General features: G+C 38.4%; 2 protein-coding genes and 1 long non-coding RNA gene across 4 annotated transcripts in view; 2 read left to right on the forward strand and 1 right to left on the reverse strand.

The window, feature by feature from the left end:
• Nucleotides 1-16866, reverse strand: part of slc38a4 (solute carrier family 38 member 4) — a 29805-nt gene extending 12939 nt beyond the window's left edge. The window contains exons 1-6 of one of the 2 annotated variants that reach the window (XM_084111907.1): nucleotides 16730-16866; nucleotides 5577-5723; nucleotides 5213-5306; nucleotides 5016-5131; nucleotides 1204-1277; nucleotides 1025-1117 (exon numbers count right to left, since the gene is read on the reverse strand). In XM_084111907.1, the coding sequence (XP_083968033.1) occupies nucleotides 1025-1117; nucleotides 1204-1277; nucleotides 5016-5131; nucleotides 5213-5306; nucleotides 5577-5683 (484 nt within the window). In that variant the 5' untranslated portion in view covers nucleotides 5684-5723; nucleotides 16730-16866. Of the gene's footprint in view, nucleotides 1-1024; nucleotides 1118-1203; nucleotides 1278-5015; nucleotides 5132-5212; nucleotides 5307-5576; nucleotides 5724-9660; nucleotides 9760-16729 lie in introns of those variants that run through there. The other variant, XM_084111906.1, reaches the window with a different exon arrangement.
• On the forward strand, nucleotides 7218-10603 carry LOC311081367. Its single transcript, XR_014605881.1, has 3 exons — nucleotides 7218-7636; nucleotides 7845-8050; nucleotides 8103-10603. It is a non-coding gene; the product is annotated as an uncharacterized lncRNA (long non-coding RNA).
• Nucleotides 16867-18006: 1140 nt separating the features above from the next.
• Nucleotides 18007-23837, forward strand: part of tulp3 (TUB like protein 3) — a 36382-nt gene continuing 30551 nt past the window's right edge. Inside the window, exon 1 of the mRNA XM_084111910.1 lies at nucleotides 18007-18142. The gene's annotated coding sequence lies outside the window, so the exon portion shown is untranslated. The remainder of the gene's footprint in view (nucleotides 18143-23837) is intronic.

The following is a 23837-nucleotide window of genomic DNA, read 5'->3' on the forward strand; positions in this document are numbered from 1 at the left end:
AACAGGTTTTCCTGCTTGAATGTTGATTATTTTCCTCATATTCTCCATTGTTGCAGCTCCTCTCTTCCCAGTCTGTCAGTAACGCTCTGTTTAGTTCCTGTCTCTATGAAGCCCCTCCTTCTGAAAGCACACTGTGCTCTGATTGGTCGGCTGGAGCAGTGTGTTGTGATTGGTCGAGCGCTTCGAGTGTGTTTGGGAAATGTCCCGCCCCTTGCCATAACTAACAGTTTCAACCATAGACTGTAAAGAAATATGTCCGTAGTGTGTGTGACATCACCCGTAGTGTTTCTGAAGAGCATCTTTGAAGCCCAAAGTGGGCGGAGCCGGCCGTCGCCATCTTGGCAGCGTCACTCCCGGATAAACGACAATGAGCAGCGAGGCGGATTAGCTGAGGTGACATGACGCTAACAGACAGCAGACAAACGGCTAGTAGTGACATCAGCGGCAATCCACCTGTCACTCAAGTGGCCACGCCCTTAATTATGCAGAACTTTAAGGCTTAATATTAATTTAACGGATGAGCTATAAAAAAAAATTCACCCCCCTCACAGTCGTCATGAAGGACAAAATTATATAGATCAAAAACCACTTTTTGCACCAGGCTGTAAACATATTTGTTTCTGCTGTAAAGTTGGGCATTTTAACATGGAGGTTTATGGGATTGACTCTCTTCTGGAGCCGGGCTCTAGTGGCCAGTAGATGAACTGCAGTTTTAGTCACTTCCGTGTTGGATTCAAGAGAGAGAGAGGAAGGATTCCGCTTGGTTTCAACACACTACTAACCAACTCAACCAGGCCCCGCCCCTTTATTCTGCGCATTCATTATTTAAATGAGGAAAATTGTGACGTGTTCGTTCCCGGAAGAAACTCAAGACTACAATGGAGGCGTTTCAGGAGTTCAGAAACACTGACACTGATATAGAGAATAACTCTCTTTTTCATGCTCAAACAGCAACATTACACACTAAAGAGCGATTAAGACGGAAAACAGCACAATAGGTGTTCTTTAAAGATAACAACTTTACCTCCTATGTTCTGCAGAGTTATAGATCCAAATGCTGCCATTTTTCCCGGCCATCCAAACGCTCTTTCTCCAAGCTTCTCGTAGATCAGCGATCCTGCAGCCAGAGGATATTATCGCATCAACTGCATGTTTCATATGTAAATGTGTGATGTGTGTGTTTCAATCTCTCGACAAACTCACCTCCTTCTTTGGCCGTCACAAGTAACAGGTGAACGGAGTACAGCGACAGGATAGCGACTCCCAGCAGGAGGATTCTGGGAAAACATAGAGAAATGTCAGAAACTCTTCCTGTAACCTTTACTAAATCATGAGTTAAAACTTGTGCAAGTCAGAGCTTCTTCAACACGTTTAGGATCATCTTATATCGCCTGTTAAGGAACATGCTGCGACATTAACAGGTTTATTTTTAAAAGGTTTCTAAATGCAGGATGCACATATACGTCTGACCGCACACACAGCTAATGCTAACGAGTGGTCCTCTCAAAATAAGGTGGGCAGATTTCTGAAATGGAAATTTCCTGTAGTTCAGTGGTCCAAAAAAAACACTTGTTATCTATGGATTAAAAACAGGGGCAAGAAAGTTTGATGTTTTTATTTTTAAATTGTTGTGCATTTCATATGCTATTATTAATCTATTATGAAAACTGACCCTAAATGGTTTTAATGGTTATAAAAAAACTCTATATAATAGTAGTAGCCATTGCAAACAAATCAAAACAATATTATATTATGAAAACAAAATTATGTATTTAACAAACCAAAAAAAACGAAATAAATATGATAACATATGATAAATAAAACTTTTTTTTTTTTTTTTAAATTGTGACATTTTCAATTGTGAATGTCATTTCCACAAACTGAATATACTGCATTTAGTTTTGCTAAAACGTTTATGAAAACGTTATTTCTGAATGTTGAAAATATCCAATTTTTTAAATTCATTAAAATTACATTCATTTTTATCATTTTGCAAACATTATGGGAACATTACTTTTGAATGTTCTCTGGAAAACGTTAGAAGAACGTCCAACTGCAACAATGTATATTGTTTTAGTGAACATTATTAAAGACCAGATAACTTTGCTAACCAACAGGGCTTGTTTGCAATGTATTTTTGCAGGAACAAACTGTTGTAAAACTACTGTAACATCTAATTCACAAACTGAAAGACAGAGAGATGAATCTTCAGACTGGGTTAACGGTGGTCGGGTCACTCGACACCAGCCTCGCCGAACAGAAATAACCGTCTGACATGAGCAGCAGAGAATGAAGGAGAGATGCGGGTCGAGCGCCACTCAGGTGACCGTTAGCGCTGAAGGTGTGTGTCCGACTGTCCTCGTGCTGTGACGGGTCAGTGAGACAGCTGACTACTGTCAGTCACACACACACACACACACACTTTAACCCCTCACTGAACAGCAGAGCCGTTGAGCTAAATATAGCCATATAGTTCATCTGTGATGCGTGCGGTGTGGCATGTCACAGACACCAGCTCTGGCCCTGAGAAACCCTGCCGTCCCGACACCGTGACATTCTTTGATAAGATCCTCTCAAGGGGTTTCTGGAAGCGCCACATTTGCTACAAACAAGGCCGTAGCAAGTATTACTTTTGAAACCAATTATAATTAAATAAATAAATAAAGTACATAAACTATGGTTTCAAAAGTTTTAGTGCTTGCTGTGGCCTGACTGTAAGGATAAATATCACAAAAAGTGTGAAATTATTGATATATATATATATATATATATATATATATATATATATATATATATATATATATATATATATATATATATATATATATACAGTGAGGAAAATAAGTATTTGAACACCCTGCTATTTTGCAAGTTCTCCCACTTGGAAATCATGGAGGGGTCTGAAATTGTCATCGTAGGTGACACTGTGAGAAACATAATTTTAAAAAAAAATCCAGAAATCACAATATATGATTTTTTAACTATTTATTTGTATGATACAGCTGCAAATAAGTATTTGAACACCTGTCTATCAGCTAGAATTCTGACCCTCAAAGACCTGTTAGTCTGCCTTTAAAATGTCCACCTCCACTCCATTTATTATCCTAAATTAGATGCACCTGTTTGAGGTCGTTAGCTGCATAAAGACACCTGTCCACCCCATACAATCAGTAAGAATCCAACTACTAACATGGCCAAGACCAAAGAGCTGTCCAAAGACACTAGAGACAAAATTGTACACCTCCACAAGGCTGGAAAGGGCTACGGGGAAATTGCCAAGCAGCTTGGTGAAAAAAGGTCCACTGTTGGAGCAATCATTAGAAAATGGAAGAAGCTAAACATGACTGTCAATCTCCCTCGGACTGGGGCTCCATGCAAGATCTCACTTCGTGGGGTCTCAATGATCCTAAGAAAGGTGAGAAATCAGCCCAGAACTACACGGGAGGAGCTGGTCAATGACCTGAAAAGAGCTGGGACCACCGTTTCCAAGGTTACTGTTGGTAATACACTAAGACGTCATGGTTTGAAATCATGCATGGCACGGAAGGTTCCCCTGCTTAAACCAGCACGTGTCAAGGCCCGTCTTAAGTTTGCCAATGACCATTTGGATGATCCAGAGGAGTCATGGGAGAAAGTCATGTGGTCAGATGAGACCAAAATAGAACTTTTTGGTCATAATTCCACTAAACGTGCTTGGAGGAAGAAGAATGATGAGTACCATCCTAAGAACACCATCCCTACTGTGAAGCATGGGGGTGGTAGCATCATGCTTTGGGGGGGGGTTTTCTGCACATGGGACAGGGCGACTGCACTGTATTAAGGAGAGGATGACCGGGGCCATGTATTGTGAGATTTTGGGGAACAACCTCCTTCCCTCAGTTAGAGCATTGAAGATGGGTCGAGGCTGGGTCTTCCAACATGACAATGACCCGAAGCACACAGCCAGGATAACCAAGGAGTGGCTCTGTAAGAAGCATATCAAGGTTCTGGCGTGGCCTAGCCAGTCTCCAGACCTAAACCCAATAGAGAATCTTTGGAGGGAGCTCAAACTCCGTGTTTCTCAGCGACAGCCCAGAAACCTGACTGATCTAGAGAAGATCTGTGTGGAGGAGTGGGCCAAAATCAAAACCGTGTGCAGGTGTGCAAACCTGGTGAAAAACTACAGGAAACGTTTGACCTCTGTAATTGCAAACAAAGGGTACTGTACCAAATATTAACATTGATTTTCTCAGGTGTTCAAATACTTATTTGCAGCTGTATCATACAAATAAATAGTTAAAAAATCATACATTGTGATTTCTGGATTTTTTTTTTTTAGATTATGTCTCTCACAGTGGACATGCACCTACGATGACAATTTCAGACCCCTCCATGATTTCTAAGTGGGAGAACTTGCAAAATAGCAGGGTGTTCAAATACTTATTTTCCTCACTGTATATATATATAGCGCCTACTTTATAACATCTACATTTCAGTGGTAGAAAGTTCCATCACCTAATTAATATTCAAGAGCCAATTTATTATTATCATTATTTGAAGGGATACTTCACCTCTGGAAAGATGAATGTGTATTTAAAATAGGTCATTTATGTAGAAGAAATGTGAAGAAATTTTTGAATTTGGAGCTTTCTAGACTGAGAAAAGCCAGAAAATGTATTTTTGGCTTATGTGGATGAAAGACAACAACTCCCAGAATGCACTTGCTTCGCTGCCCTAGGAGGCCACTCCCAAGCCACGCCTACCGGTTAGAGAGCGCAGTTGAAAACAACAAGGCTAGGCTACTAGTGCTACTAGTGAGTCTCCGTGACGAGTCTGCCCGTGATTTCAAGATCGCCCAAAATGTCCGGGATTCGGCTTTTGCGTTCTACAGTCGCCATTCATTATGTTTACTGTGGCGAACTAATACAAAGCTTAATGCTAAATCCTGAAGTATCCCTTTAATATTCATGAGCAAAGCTGATAAATTAAATTACACGTCCCTCCCACTTTTCAGATGACAGGGAACAAACTCTCACATAAACAGTACGATGCCGGTGTTGGCCATGGCGAAGGACAGTCCCAGAATTCCACTGCCCATGATGGCGTTACTGAGGTTAAAGACGGACATCCCGAACGACGCGTGACCCGGGTGCTGCGAAACAGAGCAGAGAGAGGGTTAATCAACAGCTTGAGAGACAGAACGAAGATGCTGTGTCCAGAACTAGAATATTACATATTCTTCATGATATTCCTCATATTTCTTCTTCTTCATCATCCCATTGGTGAGAAACTTCTGACTCTCTGCGTCCTCTTCATCCAGAAACTGGCTGTAAATCGGCAACGCAAACACGTTATTTCGTTCTCCATGTCAAGACATTTCACAGGATCTCATTTCAGAATCAGCTTTTATTGGCAAGTACAACATGTCCAAGGCACATCTGTTTTAAAATGTAACTGTACATTAAACTGTAGTATTTCTTGACTGTTACATGATGAATCAGTGCACGTGTTTGTCCACATACTGTCATCATTTCCCGTCAGACTGTGTGTCACTACTACATTCATCAGGGTTAAACACACACAACAGCGACTCTGACCTGTTGATGGTGGCTTTCTCTGAATCGATGGGCTCTGTGTATCGATCATCCACACTGCTCTCATCGTCCGCCTCAGTGCTCACGTTCTTCAGCTCCATGCGGTCCATGTCTACAGCCGTGAGGAACGATTAGTCTCCGGGAAAAGAGCTGGAAACACAACCGGAGAAGTTTGGTTAGAGCGGGAATCTACATCAAGAACCTGGCTAGTGAAAATATGTTCATTTTGAGCTAACGTTCCCATTAAGTTATGAAAAAATAATGTTTTCTTAAAATGTTCCCTGAACATGTTCTGTTGGTCATTTGAACGTTAAGGGAACGTTGACAAGCTGAGCCATATCGCATTAATTATCGCGGACGTATCGCCTGCGATAATTAATGCGATATGGCTCAGCTTGTCAGTTAACTATGGCACTGTGTTGTAAATGCCGCTCCATCTGAAAGCAGGTGACGGCGATTTACTACTAATCAAGGAACCGGCTTTACTGACGAGATGCGCATAACAATCGCATGCGATATATCGCCCAGCCCTAGGTCCAACATTCAAAATAAATCCTTTAAAGTTTGTCCTGATAAAAACTGGGCAGACCAAAAACATATTAGTGCTTTTCATGCAAAACATCTTCCAAAAAGGCAAAATAAACCCATGCATTTGGGCCATTTTGCATTTTTATGGACAAGATATGTTCTTTGCCAATTTCTAGTTTCACTACAGGTACAATAATCCTGGAAAACGCACAATAATCGAAGAACACAAATTGGCCTGTTGACGGGTTTGATATTTTATCACTGCGATCGCACACGTCACTGTGGCTCGATTCAGGATTATTTATTCCCTGTTGAGGATTGCTGTAGTTCTCAGTGTTTTGCCCCAGGTCCACATAAAGGGTGTGTTTGTTCGATGTTTGGGTTGAGGACTCATGTATCTGTGCGTCTGATCCGCTCCATGACGCATGAGCTCTGGAATCAGACGCGTTTAGGGCTGGTCCAGCACACACCTGTTATGAGCGCACAACTCTCACTGGCCTCAGGTCAGCTATTTCCAGCCCATGCTAGGCACAATCCGTTCTGAAAACCATTACCAATGAGACGGAGAGCATTACATAAGACAGTCCAAAACACAGCCAAAACCATTCTTGAACCCAATTACCCACAATCCCACCAACACAAAGCCCTCATTGATATATTCATAAATGTGGCCAGAGAGAACTATAGACTCATGGAAAGCTGAAAATATTCCACAGGTCTCATTCTGGCCCACAGTACTGGGAAGCTTCTCTTGCACACAGATGTGGTACGTTTACTGGATTCACACATGAGAACAGTTTTACACTGAGTAAACAGTTTTTTACTGTGTTCCTTTGTGCAGCTGCAACGTCATACATGTAGACAGTGGCTTACTGCTTTTATAAAACACTGGCAACAGCAAAAATCTGAATAAACACTTCTGCAATGTTATATACTTTCTTTAATCCAACTATAAGCAAATGTTCTTCCAGTAACGTTAATAGAACGTTTGTTCAAAGTTATCTGGTCTTTAATAACGTTCTCAAAACGTTAACAAAAAAAAGTTACTTACACATTGTTTACGGGACGTTTTTTCTGAAGCGTTGTAGTTGCACGTTCATCTAACATTTTTTTTTTATGTTACTACTTGTTTCGGAACGTTTAGAGAACATGCAAAAGTAACGTTCCATAAAGTTTGAAGAACGATAAATTGGAATGTTCTTTAAGAAAAAGTTCTTTTTTCTTTCTTTTTTTTAATTACTATTTTTTAAACTGTTCAGAGAATATTAAGAAATAAAATTTTCATAACTTAATGGGAATGTTAGCAAAATGTTCTCTGAATATATGTTTGTTAGCTGTGGTTGCAACCAGTCACAAAATGTTTATCTGCATTTTACAACAACGCAGCTCATCCAATCAGAAATTAGAGTCTGAACCAAGCTTGCGCACAAGTGCTGAAAAGTGAAGCCAAAGTGTCTCGATTGCCCCCCCGGTGGCTGGTCCCAGTATAGCTCATAAACCCAGCGTCTCGATTGCCCCCCCGGTGGCTGGTCCCAGTATAGCTCATAAACCCAGTGTCTCGATTGCCCCCCCTTGTGACTGGTCCCAGTATAGCTCATAAACCCAGCGTCTCGATTGCCCCCCCGGTGGCTGGTCCCAGTATAGCTCATAAACCCAGTGTCTCGATTGCCCCCCCCTTGTGACTGGTCCCAGTATAGCTCATAAACCCAGCGTCTCGATTGGCCCCCTGGTGGCTAGTCCCAGTATAGCTCATAAACCCAGCGTCTCGATTGCCCCCCCGGTGGCTGGTCCCAGTATAGCTCATAAACCCAGTGTCTCGATTGCCCCCCCTTGTGACTGGTCCCAGTATAGCTCATAAACCCAGCGTCTCGATTGCCCCCCCGGTGGCTGGTCCCAGTATAGCTCATAAACCCAGTGTCTCGATTGCCCCCCCCTTGTGACTGGTCCCAGTATAGCTCATAAACCCAGCGTCTCGATTGGCCCCCTGGTGGCTAGTCCCAGTATAGCTCATAAACCCAGCGTCTCGATTGCCCCCCCGGTGGCTGGTCCCAGTATAGCTCATAAACCCAGCGTCTTGATCGCCTGAACTAAACAAACAAATTACACTTTAAATAAATGTTTTTTTCAAATATGTTTTCTGTCATTTTAGGTATTTTTGTCATGCTGATTTAAGTTTAAGTTTAAGTGTTCTTTTTTTAAATAAGTTTGGTCTTAGTTAGTTATTTGATGCTATAAAAACGGGAACGTGACTTCATGATTGACAGCTTCTCTAAACGAAGTCACTGAGGCACCAACGGACTTTTTTGGGGGATTTTCGGGAGGAGATTGGAGCTTCAACTTTAATTTCTACATGTCCATAACTGTTTATTTCACACAGTAAATTTTGCGGGACCTTGATATCGCGGCTTTACTTCCGAGTTTCATAACGGGAAGCTGTTTTATTCATTAATTTCATATGCATAATCTGATACTTTGTATCCATCGAGTTCCAAATAAGAACAATCGAATTAATGAAGCACCTTTAATTTGTAAAGAATTTCAATTACTGGGTTATAAATATGTGAATATAAATGAATTATATTCATATTAACATATTCCTCATTTATGTGTAAAAGCTATTGCTAAATTAATAAACAGTAATGTAAATAACATTCCCGGATTTTAAAATGACTCATACCATGATAGAGGATATTGGTTCCCTAGCCTGAACTAAGCATTTAAATAATTTTCATGCGACTTCAGCTGTCAAGACATCAAGAATAGCAAACTTCAGCCTTGAAAAACCAGACTAACCAGTAAGAAAAAAGTTGACCCAACATACCCAGCAAGACACTTACTAATGCAACCACTCCTTAAAAAAAATAACACACGACTTTACTTTACAGCTCTCAACACAATAAAACTCTTTTAGATTTACGACCAGAAGCAGAACTATAAAAACAGTAGACACACTTCAATTGTTCGTCCTTGACAGCAAAGAAATGAAAAAGAGAACAAATGGAAACCTCAAATGTTTCTCCAATAATCTCACGCCTCTCCTCGCCTTCAGCGTTTTGAAGTAACAACAAAATAAGCAGCAAGTAAACTCCAGTACAAGTGAATCCCGTGTGGAGTGGCTTTAAACCGCTTTACACGGTTCATTAGAGAAGAAACTACTATTCAGTTTTTCCATGTCAAAATTTCACACTTAATTCAACAACTTAAATTAAATTACCTGCAGGTTCTTTGAAATTAAATATAACATTTACTTGCAAACTGTTTCTACACCAATTTGTTTTTGAGTGTCAACAAGCTGTTCTGGTGCATTTCTCCGAGCAGCTGGAGTTGACCTGAGCGTTTTACGACACGAGAAACACTCGCTCTTCAAAGAGAATGTCTGTGTTTGTGCTTCAACCAGCATTCTTCAACTAGCCGGCTGGAACTGACACAGACCACACACACACACACACACAACAAAACTCCAGCAATGAGCAACCAAATGCAACAACTCACACTTTTAACAGATCTCCTCTAGCTTTAACCCAGGTTATAATCTATTAATGGTGGTCTGGTTACTCACAATGAGAGCCGGTCAGACGCAGGACACTTGATGTGTGGACAGAACAAGGATGAGCTTCGTTTTAGCCCTGGAGGTGAGTGGCCGCTTTAAAGAGCATTGGGAGGGCCTGACTCGGCCAATCAGGACGCTCCAATTCTCAAGCACTCCGCGTGAAGCTCCGCCCCCTCTCCCCTCCACCTGCGTCACTGAAGGGCACATGGGCTTCCAGAAATGAGTTCGAGATAAGCGACAGACGCGTTGCATCAACTTCTGTTTGCACTGGGGCAAGAATCTGGGGTCGCTCGCCCTCACAGACACTCTCGAACGCCAAACCAGCAGACGCCAATCTGCATTCGCTACTGATGCCATGTGCAAACACACACACAAACTCAGAGATGAACAGTGATGCCATGTGCAAACACACACACAAACTCAGAGATGAACAGTGATGCCATGTGCAAACACACACACACACAAAAACCCAGAGATGAACTGAAACTACATTCAACTCCTATCAGAAATTCTGAAGCCTCAACCAGACCGACTATTGGCCGGTATTGGCCAATTACCAAATCCACTTGACAGATTTAAAGCATCTACAATTATTGGTGAATTTTGTAAATAATATTGTGTCAAACATTTTTAAAAAAAAGTGTAATGTAGTTCTAGATATATCAGATACTAACACTATACATCTCTAGATATCAATATAGGCCATTGAAAAATCCAGTGCCGATTGAAATACTGAAAACTAATATACATCGAAGAGTCCGTTTTACAGGAAAACACCATTTCAGTTTGTCTACAACAAAATTTCACGTTTAATTCAATGTATTACTTGCCTTTTCCCTTGCAATTGTTTGAAATTTACTAACAATTTCTGAGCGAAAATTGTTTCTACACCAAATTTTCAGTGTAGAATTGGTCTTTTAACAGCTGCTCTTATCCAAAGTGCTAAACTTACAACTGGCGAATGGCCAATTTATGATGGTTAAGTCACTTTTATTTCTATAGTGCTTTATACAATACAGATTGTTTCAAAGCAGCTTTACCGTGAAAATAATGATCAATGATGCAAACAGAATATTTAGTAGTTTCCATCTCTGGAAAGTCTAACCAACAACCTTCTGAATACCAGTCTTGAGCTTTAACCTGTGCAGCACATCACACTACACAAATAATCCCAGTCAGTCAACCAACCAAACCATCCAATATGATGCATTTCCTACCCACAAAAATGACAAATTATTGACAGAGTCCAATAATCAATCAACTGCGTCTGTATGTCGTCACGTATTATTAACTAGTCATTGTAAAAAGTCAATTCTTACTGTCTTGAATGATGCAGGTGCTCCAATCTCAAGGAGAACGAGTCTTCCTGTGCCGAGAGGCCTTTCCTTATACGGAGACACTTCAACACACTCAACGCCACGAGCCAATCAGCAGCTCCGGCTCAAGGGTCAAACACACAACGGCCCACAGAAACACAACACCTCAACATCACACTCAGAGCATTACAATATTAAAAAGTAAATATAAACTGACTTGCTAATGACAAAAACTCAAAATAAATCCAAATATTTCAACCTCAAACAAACAAAACACTTTGACAGAGTCTGAAATAACCACTTACCCAGCGCCCCAAAAATTAACCAATATTTACTTATTTTTTAGACACTATTTCATATCAGAATAAGAGACAAGAACAAAAATGTAACCTGGATAAACTAGTGTTTCACACCCTGATTGCATTATTTAGGCATTATTTTATTTCGTTGTTGTCAATTCTGACTTTATATCTCGCAATTCTGACTTTATATCTCACAATTCTGACTTTATATCTCGCAATTCTGACTTTATATCTCGCAATTCTGACTTTATATCTCGCAATTCTGACTTTATATCTCGCAATTCTGACTTTATATCTCGCAATTCTGACTTTATATCTCGCAATTCTGACTTTATATCTCGCAATTCTGACTTTATATCTCGCAATTCTGACTTTATATCTCGCAATTCTGACTTTATATCTCGCAATTCTGACTTTATATCTCGCAATTCTGAATTTATATCTCGCAATTCTGACTTTATATCTCGCAATTCTGACTTTATATCTCGCAATTCTGACTTTATATGTCGCAATTCTGACTTTATATGTCGCAATTCTGACTTTATATCTCACAATTCTGACTTTATATCTCGCAATTCTGGCAATATCTATTTTTTTTATAAAGAAATGTTGCCATCAGAGTGTAAAATAAATGTTAAAAGTTAAGGAATCTTACACAGGTTTACTACAGGCTACTGTAACTGTATATGTTTGTGCTTGGGAAGTGGTGCGACTTTTGTAATCAGGATCTCAAAAAATTATATCAAAATTTGGATTTAGATTTATTGACCAATGTATCGGTTATCGGCTTTCGAATACAGAGAATTATCCGTTATCGATATCTGTCAAAAAGGTCATATCGGTGCATCCCAACTATACCATCATGTTATATTAGCATTACATTTTAGAAAACAACTTAATGCTAGTTATGCTACAGCTTGAGTGTTTCTAATACAGCTAAATCATTTTTTTCCTCTTTTGAAAAGTCTTAAAGCTATCGTCGATTTCTTTCTGTTGGGGAAAATGAGATCGCCAAAAATCGCCACTCGTCGTTTTCCAACTAAGTTTGCCCAACTATGACAACTTCCTCTTCCGAGAACCCCGGAAATGTGAAAAAGGTCAATCTGATTCATTCACCAGCTTGTTAGTAGAGACTCCGAGACCCGAAATAGACGAGTCTGATAAGTGAGACATCCAAAATGTGCACTGCTAGTGTGCCTCCAGGAATATGGTTGGGAAACAAGGCCCTGAATAGTTGCTCATGGTATTATCGTGGCTTCTAGGACACACTATCTTGGAGCATGTACATGCAAAAAGATGCTTTAAAAAACAAAGTTGCCATAGAAACAGAGAAATGATGCGAGAGATGCCACACTGGGAAGCAACATTCCACACTCTCGCTCCGAAAACACCAGGGAAAAACGGGACAAACACATGATTCAGTTCTCAAACCTGTGCACTGATCTAACACGGTCTCAGTGCCGTTATTTCTCCGAACGCTTGCAGCAGGACTCATGTTCTCCTTCAGATCTAAGATTATCCAGCGTACGGCTCGAGATTACATTACACAAATATATCAACCAGCAGAGAGACAGACGGCAGGAACCTTTACCCCATAAAATCTGAAACCTGACACTCGTACTTGTATTTTTAACATTATATTCATTATTTATCATAGAAGAGGGTTTGAGAATGGCAGTGAAGTGATGTAACAGACACTGGTAGGTCACATGACGATGACAACATGGGGAATATGTCTGGATTACATTCATATTATAGCAGTTGCTAGGTAGATATTTATTCAACGTAAGTGCTTACTCAAGAGAGTGTGTGATTTCAGACGCAGCCCTGGTTTAGTTTTCAACACAAGTGTTAAATAAATTTACTTATTTTTTAATCGAAATTGGATTAAAACAAGAATTGTGACATTTCTAACATCTTGGATCCTTACTGTTGGGTCAAAAAACAAACCTTTTTATTTTATTTGTTTATTTTTTTGTATTTTTTTGGTGGGACCACTGTCCTGACCCTGGACTATATGGCGCATGAATACATTAAGATATTATAAACATTAACATCACGATTTTCTGTAAAGTTCCTTTGAAACAATGTGTATTGTGAAAAACACTATATAAATAAAATGTAACTTTTTTTAATATGTTTCTGACAAACTTCAAAATAACAAAAAAATCTAGCTGTCTTAAAAGTTAAACCATCATTTTCACTAAACTCAGAATTAGATTACGAAGCATTCCTATATAACAAGGAATTACGAAGCATTACGATCCTATATAAATAGAAATGTTAGTGCAAATTTTGAGCTGTTGGTGGCGCTAGACGGTTTGAGACAAAGACCTCAAATTTACCATAATAGTAGATGAGACGTTTCTCTAGCAGTGTGCCAAATTTCACAACGCTTAATCGCACAATCTCAGGGCTGCCTTGGATTACCTTCCAAAAGTCGGGTGCTTGATTTTGGTGCTTGACCTCTACAAAAACTGCTATGCAAATATAAAATGAATGGCAAGTATAAAACGAGTTTCAAAAGTCTATTTTCCAGCTGTCATGTCCTTGGTTTCAACTCTGTGTCCAACATCTTATCAGTCTATCGATTTGCTCATTGCTTGTGACATCAGTGACATAGCAGAACACATAATGGACTGACCCGAGCTGAAAATAACGAAAGATGAAGGTGAATGACAACAGATCCAATCCTTTACAGAAGTTGAGAAAGAAAAGAGCACACTGTTCCCCTAATGAAAGCATTCAACTTCCGCTTGTTGAGGAGAGTGTGATGTTACTTCAGATGCACGAGTTTAACCTAGCAGACCCGGACCATATCGTGAGGATGGACTGTCATGAAAACAGTGAGAAATCACATAGAAACCACCCAGAACACCATATATCAACACTATAGAGTTTTTCATAGGCAGTCATGTTTCATAACAACACCTTATGATCATAATTATCATAAATAAAATCAAGTTTTATCATAAACGTCTATTAGGTGTCATTGGAAAGGTGAAGTTCTGTGTGTTTCTGATCTGGCTCGGTTTGACAGGAACGTTGTGTTTGTTCTCTGAGGTTATTTCGGTCTTTGGGTTTGCGCCATAATTACAGTAGGGTCTCAGAACCAGCGATTATAATGAACTGCTTCCATTATTGGAGAAATACTGAACCCAATGACTGCTATGACATGAAAACATTCATTCTTTGAATTATTTGAAAGCGACTTATAGAATGCAATTAACGTCAAGCAAGCGCAACATGGGTAAAGTTTAAGTTGGAGCACTGAAATTATTAAATATTGAAAATAAGAATGAATTAAACTTAAATGCAAGTATTTAAAAAACTTAGAAAATGACGAAAGCACAACAAAATGACTAAAAACGAAACTAAAATTAATATGTAAACTAAAATTATAAAAATAAAAGCTAATTCAAAATTAAATTAACACTGGCGCACACAATTGGATTTTAATTTGCAGTTTTTCACATTTCCAAGATGCCAGTATCTTCACTTTTATAATAAATGCCAAGCCTAAACGAATGTTTCATGTTTGTTTTATACTTTAAACACTATCATTCATGTTTGTTTTATACTTATATTTTTAATTTCTGTTCCAAATACGTCAAATGTAGAGAATTCAGTGTGGAGTGAGGGGAATAAAATACACGTTTATAGTGTTTGTAAATGATATTTTACATTATTTCTGAATGGAATCTGATGCAACTTACCTGTGTGTGTGTGTGTGTGTGTGTGTGTGTGTGTGTGTGTGTGTGTGTGTGTGTGTGTGTGTGTGTGTGTGTGTGTGTGTGTGACTCACAGTCAGGTGCAACTTATTTTCAGGAAAATACGGGTTCAGAAAGCGATATAAGACACCACCTCCATGTCACAGCTTCACATTTTGTGTACATTATCTGAAATGACTGATGGCTATTGTTGATCTCTGGCTGAAACCTGACGAACAGGTTACTACGGTTCGAAGAGTCATAGCTTTGCATATTTAAATTGTATAAGTGTATGTTTACTTTGACCAGTTTTACTGTGCTGGGCCTCAAACAAACTGGCGTAAACGTCCGAACAGTTCAGGAATATAACTACTTGACGGATAGGTTGCATAATCAGTTCTTTGATGATCAGAAATTGTTGTTTCCATCTAAAACATCCAAAACCTCAACAAATAAACACATCTATATTAGTCATAACTGATACATTCTGTTCTGTTGAAACATGTTTTGCATCAAATGTTTGCACTTAAAAAAAACAATCTAACTAACAAAAGCAATGAACCTACTATGTAACTGAAGAGCTTTATAAATCAGAATCTACATTAGGTGTTAAAGTGTAAAATGCATGCAATGCCAGTAATTAATGGTTGTGCTCATGAATTTTTAAAGGTCCGATCCCTGTGGAAGTGCAATGCATGTGTGTGAATGAGTTTGGCATTGGTGGGCGGATCACACATTACAGAATGTTCTGGATTACCATAAAACTCAATACAACTGCAACACATGGAGTCAGTCAGATCTCTCATTCTCACTCTTTTGCATTGTAACTTGCCAGTTTAATGTTTAAACATAGTTTGCAAAGCAAAGACAGTGGACTTGCTATTAAAAAAAAACCTGCTCATAAATGCTCATCAGCATAAAGATTTATAGGTGGAATAAGAACAATATTTCCCTATGTAAACAAATAAATCTCCGGTTTAGATGCCGCTTCCTCATTGCAAATAATGCACAAACAAGGAAATGCATCAACCAACGTTTATTCCTGATAAAAACGTCATAAAATCATATTTATAAAAAAAAAATATGTTATGCTGTTAATCACTTTGTGTAGCACTGAGCTTTGTGTAGCACTAGAAACTAATAAATAAGTACTAGTACCTTGTGGAATAGATACTAATATCTTGAAAATAAGTACTATTAGCATGCAAATAGATAGTAGTACTTATAAAGGATTAAATGCTAAAACGGCTTGCCATAATGCTGCAGGTTTGATTGACTGAATGCACGAGCTTCAGCGCGCCAAACAACCGCTTTGTGTGCGTGAAACCAACACAATATTCATCAAAATATTCAAAACACATATTTAAAACCCAGCTTTTTGGAGTATATCTTTTTTATACAATCTATAGTGTTTCAAACATGTTGCTTCAATGTTTGCAAGCGCCTATACAACAAGCTTTAGTAAGTTCATTAGGTGATATATTACACGCAAACGTTACTTCTGTCGTTTAGGAGCCTTGAAACAATTTTTCTACATTTAAAAAACATTCATATAATCTTTAAAGTGCTCGTTCTAGGAATTCAAAACAACTCAGAGCCGTTCCGTTTACATCCAGTGATGCTTTTAAATGGTTCGTTTCTTCCTCGCGCACACACAGATCAGTGATGTAGCAAAGGCGCAACATCATCAATCTTTCACTTTCATTCTGGAAATAAATGTGTGTCTGTGTGTGTTTGTGTACGAACCCACCTGGATCCTGAAGGAATCAGCGCAAATCTCGCAGGATGAAGAGAAACTGGCGTCGCTCCTCGAGATCAAACCCGTTTCACTGGGAGGAGCGCGTGGAAATTTCCACCATGTGATGGCAAACCCCTCCACGGCACGAGCATCAAATTACAGCAACACACACACACACACACACACACACAGTAATGGAGGGTCTCTTCCAGAGATCATCTTCGGGATCAGCTGCCCGAGTGTGTACGGCAGATCGTGTTCTCCTCGAGGGTGTTTAGGGTGTTTTTGTTCGGCCACGGCTTTATTTTATTTTATTTTATTTTATTTATTATTTTGTTTTGTTTTATTTATTTTATATTATTAGCTTTACTTTATTATTTTGTTTTATTTGATTATTTGTTGTATTTTACTTTATTATTTTGTTTTGTTTTATTTGATTATTTGTTGTATTTTTAATTTTTTTAATTTTTTGTTTTGTTTTATTTTTTGTTTTGTTTTATTTTGTTTTAATTATTTTATATTATTAGCTTTATTTCTTATTTTGTTTTATTTTATTATTTGTTGTATTTTATTTTATTATTTTGTATTATTTTAATTTATTTTATTTATTTTTTGTTTTATTTTATGTAACATTGCTTTTTATTTAACTTTCATTTAATTATTTATTGTATTATTACATAGTATGCATATATATATATATATATATATATATATATATATATATATATGTGTGTATATATATATATATATATATATATATATATATAGCCTATATCTTTTTTTTATTATTTTTTTTATTATTATTATTATTATTTTTTATAACTGTCCTCTTGACAAGGTTCTCGAAAAATTTATGAACAAACGTTCTTCCAGTAACGTTAGTCAAGTCAAGTCACCTTTATAGCCCTTTATACAACAGAGTTTCAAAGCTGCTTTACAGTGATAACAGGAAATGATGCGTTCCGGCTGTTGTTCAGCTGAACTCAGTTTAGTGTTGATTCAGTTCTGTTGTAAAGATCAACAATTATTAAATTAGTGAATTTCATCAATAAAGCAGTTCTGCAAAAATCATGTCACCATCCAGCTCAGCTCAGTTCAACAGTTCTGATCTGACTGACAGTGATATTTCTGAATATTAAATGTCAAGCTGAGCAACCCGGATCTCAGTGGCAAGAACCCAAACTCCATCAGATGACATGGAGAAAGAAAACCTTGAGAGAAACCAGACTCAGTCGCTCAGTTCTCCATGGACAACGAATGATCACGGCGTGATTATCAGTGTCAGAAATCAGACTGTGGATCAAATATTCATATCCTTCTGCTTGAAGATGGATTTTCTGTACGGAGGACCTGGTTCTTGTGGTCTCTGTTGAGGACCTGTGCCGATGGCTGTCATGTCTTCATCCGGCCCGGATCCGGCTGACTGTACGGTAACCTCGGGATAAACAGAGAGAGTAATATTAGCATGCCATTCTTCTTACGAAGAAGAAGAAGTATAGCCTATCTGGTGTCATGAGAAGTGTTTTATACAGCCTATACCAATCCTTCATCGAATTATAGAAATGCGATACTGTGTTAGGTGTGTGTCAGGTCAAAGAGATGTGTTTTAGTCTAGATTTAAACTGACAGTGTGTCTGCTTTCTGAACCAGGAAGACCGTTCCAGAGTTTAGGTGCTAAACAGGAGAAGGATCAGTCGATTTTGATGGATATTATCAACTAGCCAGAATTTTGAGATCGCAATAGACGTGAAGGACTGATAACATTAATAAAACGTTCTGACAAAGTTATCCAGACTTTAATAATGTTCTCAAAATGCTTGCACAAAAAAAAAAAAAAAGTTTAGTTCATCTAAACGTTACTATGTTTCAGAACGTTCAGAGATCATTCAAAAGTAACATTCCCATGATCTCTGCACAATGTATAAGTGGAATGTTCCCTTGACGTTTATATAACCAAGGAAAAAAACAGAGAGAACATTCAGAAATACGTTTTCGTAACTTAATGGGAATGCAAAACGTTCTTAGAACAATATTTTGTTAGCTGGATACTGATATTGATGCATTTGCAGTATAGACTTCTATCATGCCAATAATACGTGATTTCTACTTTATTCATTATTTAGTCTTTTACTCTGCACAGCATTTTATTCATGTTGAGTCTCATAACTCCTGGGAGAGGAATCAGTGGTGGTGTCATATTCAATATCAATCTTTTTTAATTGTCAAGCAGTGATCTTGTTGTTTTAGTCTGTTAACAGGAGGATATTTACACACTGCACAGTGAATTCAGATGAGTGTTCATATCTGTGAGTGAACCGATCTCCCTGCCAGCTTCACTCGTGTGAAAACATGTGCATGTCCTTGAGCGAAATCAAACACACTCATCCTGAAGCTTCTGAAAAGAGATGATGCAAGATATGCAAAAAAATGGCAGCATTTAAATCATGCTAACAGATCGCTGTCTTCTTGACTCCATTGCAATGCAACGTTTGGCGCATTGTATCATGGGATACAGGATTCAATGCAGTGTGCTCTGCACATTTTTGGCAAATGCTTGTCATGCAAGTTTTCAATGCATACAGAAACAGTGCCCAGCAAATTTGTACAATAGTGTGTTATTCCATGAACGTTGAAATCCATTTGAGAAAGGTCTTCATGTCCGTGTATCCGCAGCGCTGGAAGAGACTGCAGGTATTTTTGGATGGCCAGTTACATTAGTGACCCACATCAGAAATAGATCTTGAGCTCACGCCGCGCACTCATGCCTTGCTGTGAATAGATTCAGTATATCTTATAAAATATGATGCATTATTATCAATGGAAGTCTGAACTGAGACCGAACCTCGTAAGATCACTACATAGACAGCAACTGCTTGTGTTATACAAATAGTGTGTGTGAACCCGGCTGACGAAAGGAACGATCCCATTAAGATTTTGAATGTTTAAATGTTTTTAAAAAGTTTTTTTTCTTGGTTATGTGATCATTGAGGGAACAAACATTATGGGAATGTTACTTTTGAATGTTCTCTGTAATATTTAAAGAACATTAGATGAGCATCCAACTAGAACGTTTCCATGAACGATGTATAAATTACCCTGGTAATCCAGAGTTCTCGCGAGAGCACAAGTTGAATTTGCTCAGCGAGTTACTCTGGCGTCGAGTAATGATGCTCATTAAATATGCCCCTCGATCTGAGCTGCACCAATCACATCGGGTTATCTGATATAGGCGGGCCAGAGGCGAGATGACGACAGCGCTGTGACGTCAAAGTCATTAGTAAACATTGCAAGATGGCTGTGGATGAACACCAGTTGTTTGAAACGGCTTTGGCCGCTACAATGAACGAGTTAGACTTGGCTTTTTATCTAAAAGAGGAACAGAAGACGGCGCTCGAATCCTTCCTTTGCAAGAAGTATGTTTTTGCTGTTTTGCCGACCGGATACGGTAAGAGTCTAATCTACCAGTTAGCTCCGCTGGTAGCTAAGCGATAACTTCTTGTGATTGGTCGTAGTGTTATCCAATTGCGTGCAGTGAGATTTTCAAATGCATGCTTGGTGCCGCCCCTCGAGCTGGCCGATTTTCATTAGTCGACGCCAGACCATTAATCTTTCAGATTTAGGTCTGGATTTCCAGGCTATGTATAAATAACATTTTGAGAACATTATTAAAAACCAGATAACTTTGAACAAACGTTCTATTAACGTTACTGGAAAAACGTTTGTTCATTACTTTGAGAGAGCATTGCCAGAATGTTCTCTGTTAGGGGTGAATCCATATTATTCAGGTAATGCTGGAAAAAAAATACAAATATTAGAAGAAATACAGTATTTTTTAATAGATTGAACATAATCAGTTCTTGGAGGTATTTTGCAGTAGAATACGTTCTGGCAAGGTTCTCTCAAAGTTATGAGCAAATGTTCTTCCAGTAACATTAATATAATGTTTGTTCAACATTATCTGGTCTTTAATAATGTTCAAAACAAGCACTTTTTTTTTTTTACACATCATTCATGTAGGTTTTCTCTGAAGCGTTCTAGTTGGACGTTCATGTAACGTTTTTTAAATGTTACGACTTGTTTTGGAACGTTCAAAGTTACATTCCCATAATGTTTGCAAAATGGAATGTTGCCTTAACGTTTGTGTAACCAAGAGAAAACATTTTTAAAGAATTTAAAGTTTGGAATGTTCAGAATTTTTTTTTTTTTTTCAGCACAATTATTTAAACTGAAACACAGAGAGCAAAACCTCTTCTCAAGTCTCCAAAAGTCTAAACACATTTTCTACTTTACACACATTTTGCAATTCAAAATGGCACTTTTTAAACGGACTGAACACGGCTCTCTGCGTAACACACAACAATCTGACATAAAGTCACATGATTGCCATTTCAAAACTCTGCCATTCAAAATGACACTTCATGAGCTGATTGGCCGATTCATGTGTCACCTGACCAAACACCTCAATGCTTAAAGCAACACTAAGGAACATTTTTTACCTTAAAATAATGTTTCCAAAATCGTATCAGTGGTTCATCAAGTCGTAACAGGGTGAAAGGCATTTCTGGATCCGCTTCGCGGTCCTTTATCTGCTATAACCGCACTATGCAAGTTTGCCAAACTGGGTAGCGTTTCTGTAGTTCGAATGAGACATAAGAAAACTACAAATTTGACTTGCTTTACGTCAAGCGTTACAATAGTCATTATTTAGTTTTCCTTCGTTTCTGATGTCGCAATACATCATACTTTCATTAAATCATGCAACATACTCTACCTTGTCTGTGGACATCGTTCATTCTAAAGCCGGTGCTGGATAAACAGCGAGTGTGTGTGCGACGGTTGGCTGTGGGCGGCGAAATTATTTACGACAGCGGTAATGGACAATTCCGCTTCCATCCTGTAGGGGGACCGAAGAGGAAAAGTTCCTTAGTGTCGCTTTAACTGTTAAAGGTTTGGTTGATAATGATTTCACTTTTCTAACTTTAGTTAGTGTGTAATGTTGCTGTTTGAGCATAAACAACATCTGTAAAGTAACAACGCTCAAAGTTCAAAGCAAAGGGATATATTTGCTTTTAAAGAAATTGCTTTTTAAGGACTACAACAAACGGCTGGTAGAGACTACAAGACATTCCTCCTGGGTTAGTGACATCACCAACCCTAAAATTTACATAAACCCCGCCCCCGGGAACGCGATTTATAGATTATCATGACAGAATATGCTAATCAATGACTAGAAGATAACTACACATAAGCTACATAAATTTATCAGCTAAACATTCAGAAATGTCCTGTTGCTTCTACATGTTGTCACTTCTTCGTGAGTCTCTCCATCATTTTCTGACTCCGGTTTGAACATAAAGGCTAAAAGTTTTAAACATTTTCAGTGCATGTGTGTGTGAGTCCAAGCTCTTGAAGCTCCGCCCCCTGTGCCGGGAGCAGCAGCTCATTTGCATTTAAAGGAACAGACACAAAACAGTGTGTTTTTGCTCACCCTCAAAAATTGACATGCTAACATGCTATATACAAATATCTGTGGGGTATTTTGAGCTAAAACTTCACATACACACTCTGTGGACATCAGAGACTTATTTTACATCTTGTGAAAAGGGCATTATACCACCCCTTTAACACTTCAATCTTTTTCAGTTTACTTTTTTTTTTTTACTCAGTTTTTTGTGTGCATATTTTTGTTCAGTCCAGTGTAAATATTTCTGCTGTGCATATGTTGCACTGACTTGTTTAGTGAAAAATAATAATAATAATAATTGTTTCAACAGCATGTGTGTATCTGCAAATATTTCTGTGCATGTGAACAATCTGAAGAATTTTCTACAATTTGAACTATTTTAGTATTATGGCAAAGCATACTGAAGATGAGAGTGCTCTTCATTACACCCAACAGTGTGTAGTTGGTTAGACAAAAATCTGCTAATATGAATGAAGTGTGTGCCATTTCGTGCAAAAGCTTGATTTTGATAATACTATGTGTAGTTTTGGTTGCAGTGCTTCATTTTGCAGGATATATGAGGTATTTTGCAGTTTGGGTGTGTGGTTTTGTAAATTGTGTTCAGTATTTTGATAAAACAAGCCTAGTTTGCAAAATTGTGTGTTAGCAATTGGAAAAAACTGTAAATATAATGTCAGGAAAACATTGCATATTGTCTATGTGAAGGATAGATGCAATGCCTTGGGAATCCTTCCAGTGATCAGTTCTTAAAAAAAACATTTCTTAATGTGAGGAACATGTTAATAAGAACCTTGTTCCTCTATAAAGAACATTTTGTGCAATGAAAAGTTGTTAAAGGTTCCTCATGGGACCATCAATGCCAGTACAAGTGCTTTCTGTAGGCAGTACGTTTGGTTATTGGAAGAGTCTGATGACTTTATGACCCTTTTAAGCTTCACGCTGGTATAATGACCACAGTATATCACCATCAGTCGTCTGGAGGTTCTAGCACATTCTGTTCTTATGCGGCTGCTTTTACTGTGAGGAACCATCAATCACACACCGCTGACACGCTTTATATGAGCTCATGAGTGTGAATGTGTGTGTGTTGATCTCACTGCACAGGTATGCACTCGCCGCTTCGTCTCGACACCCGTTATTCTGCACATTTTTCCTCAGTTCGTACAGAAAAAGAGGTCAAAGTTTGGCGGGTCATTTTGTAAAGGCTCTCTTATATAATGAGATCAATCTTCAACCGGAGGCCTGACATTATTCACTAAAACAAACACGAGACAAATCATTTACCCTTTAGATACTTGCAGACTGGAAATCAGCAGGGGTTGAGAAGAGCATTTTTACAGCTGTTAATTGAAAAGCTTTTTTATTATTAATATAGACCTGATGGTGTAAGTCATTTTCACTTTGAATACAGTGATTCAGCTCCTATTCTGCTTTTTGCATGTTCATTTTTCTTTAGTGTGTAATGTTGCTGTTTGAGCATGAAAAAGAGTTATTTTCTATATCAGTGTCAGTGTTTCCGAACTCCTGAAACGCCTCCATTGTAGTCTTGAGTTTCTTCCGGGAATAAACACGTCACAATATTCCTCATTTAAATAATTCATATGCAGAATAAAGGGGCGGGGACTGGTTGAGTTAGTTAGTAGTGTGTTAAACTGG

Source organism: Abramis brama, assembly GCF_963993115.1.
Source record: "Abramis brama genome assembly, chromosome: 4".
Taxonomy (NCBI): Eukaryota; Metazoa; Chordata; class Actinopteri; order Cypriniformes; family Leuciscidae; genus Abramis; species Abramis brama.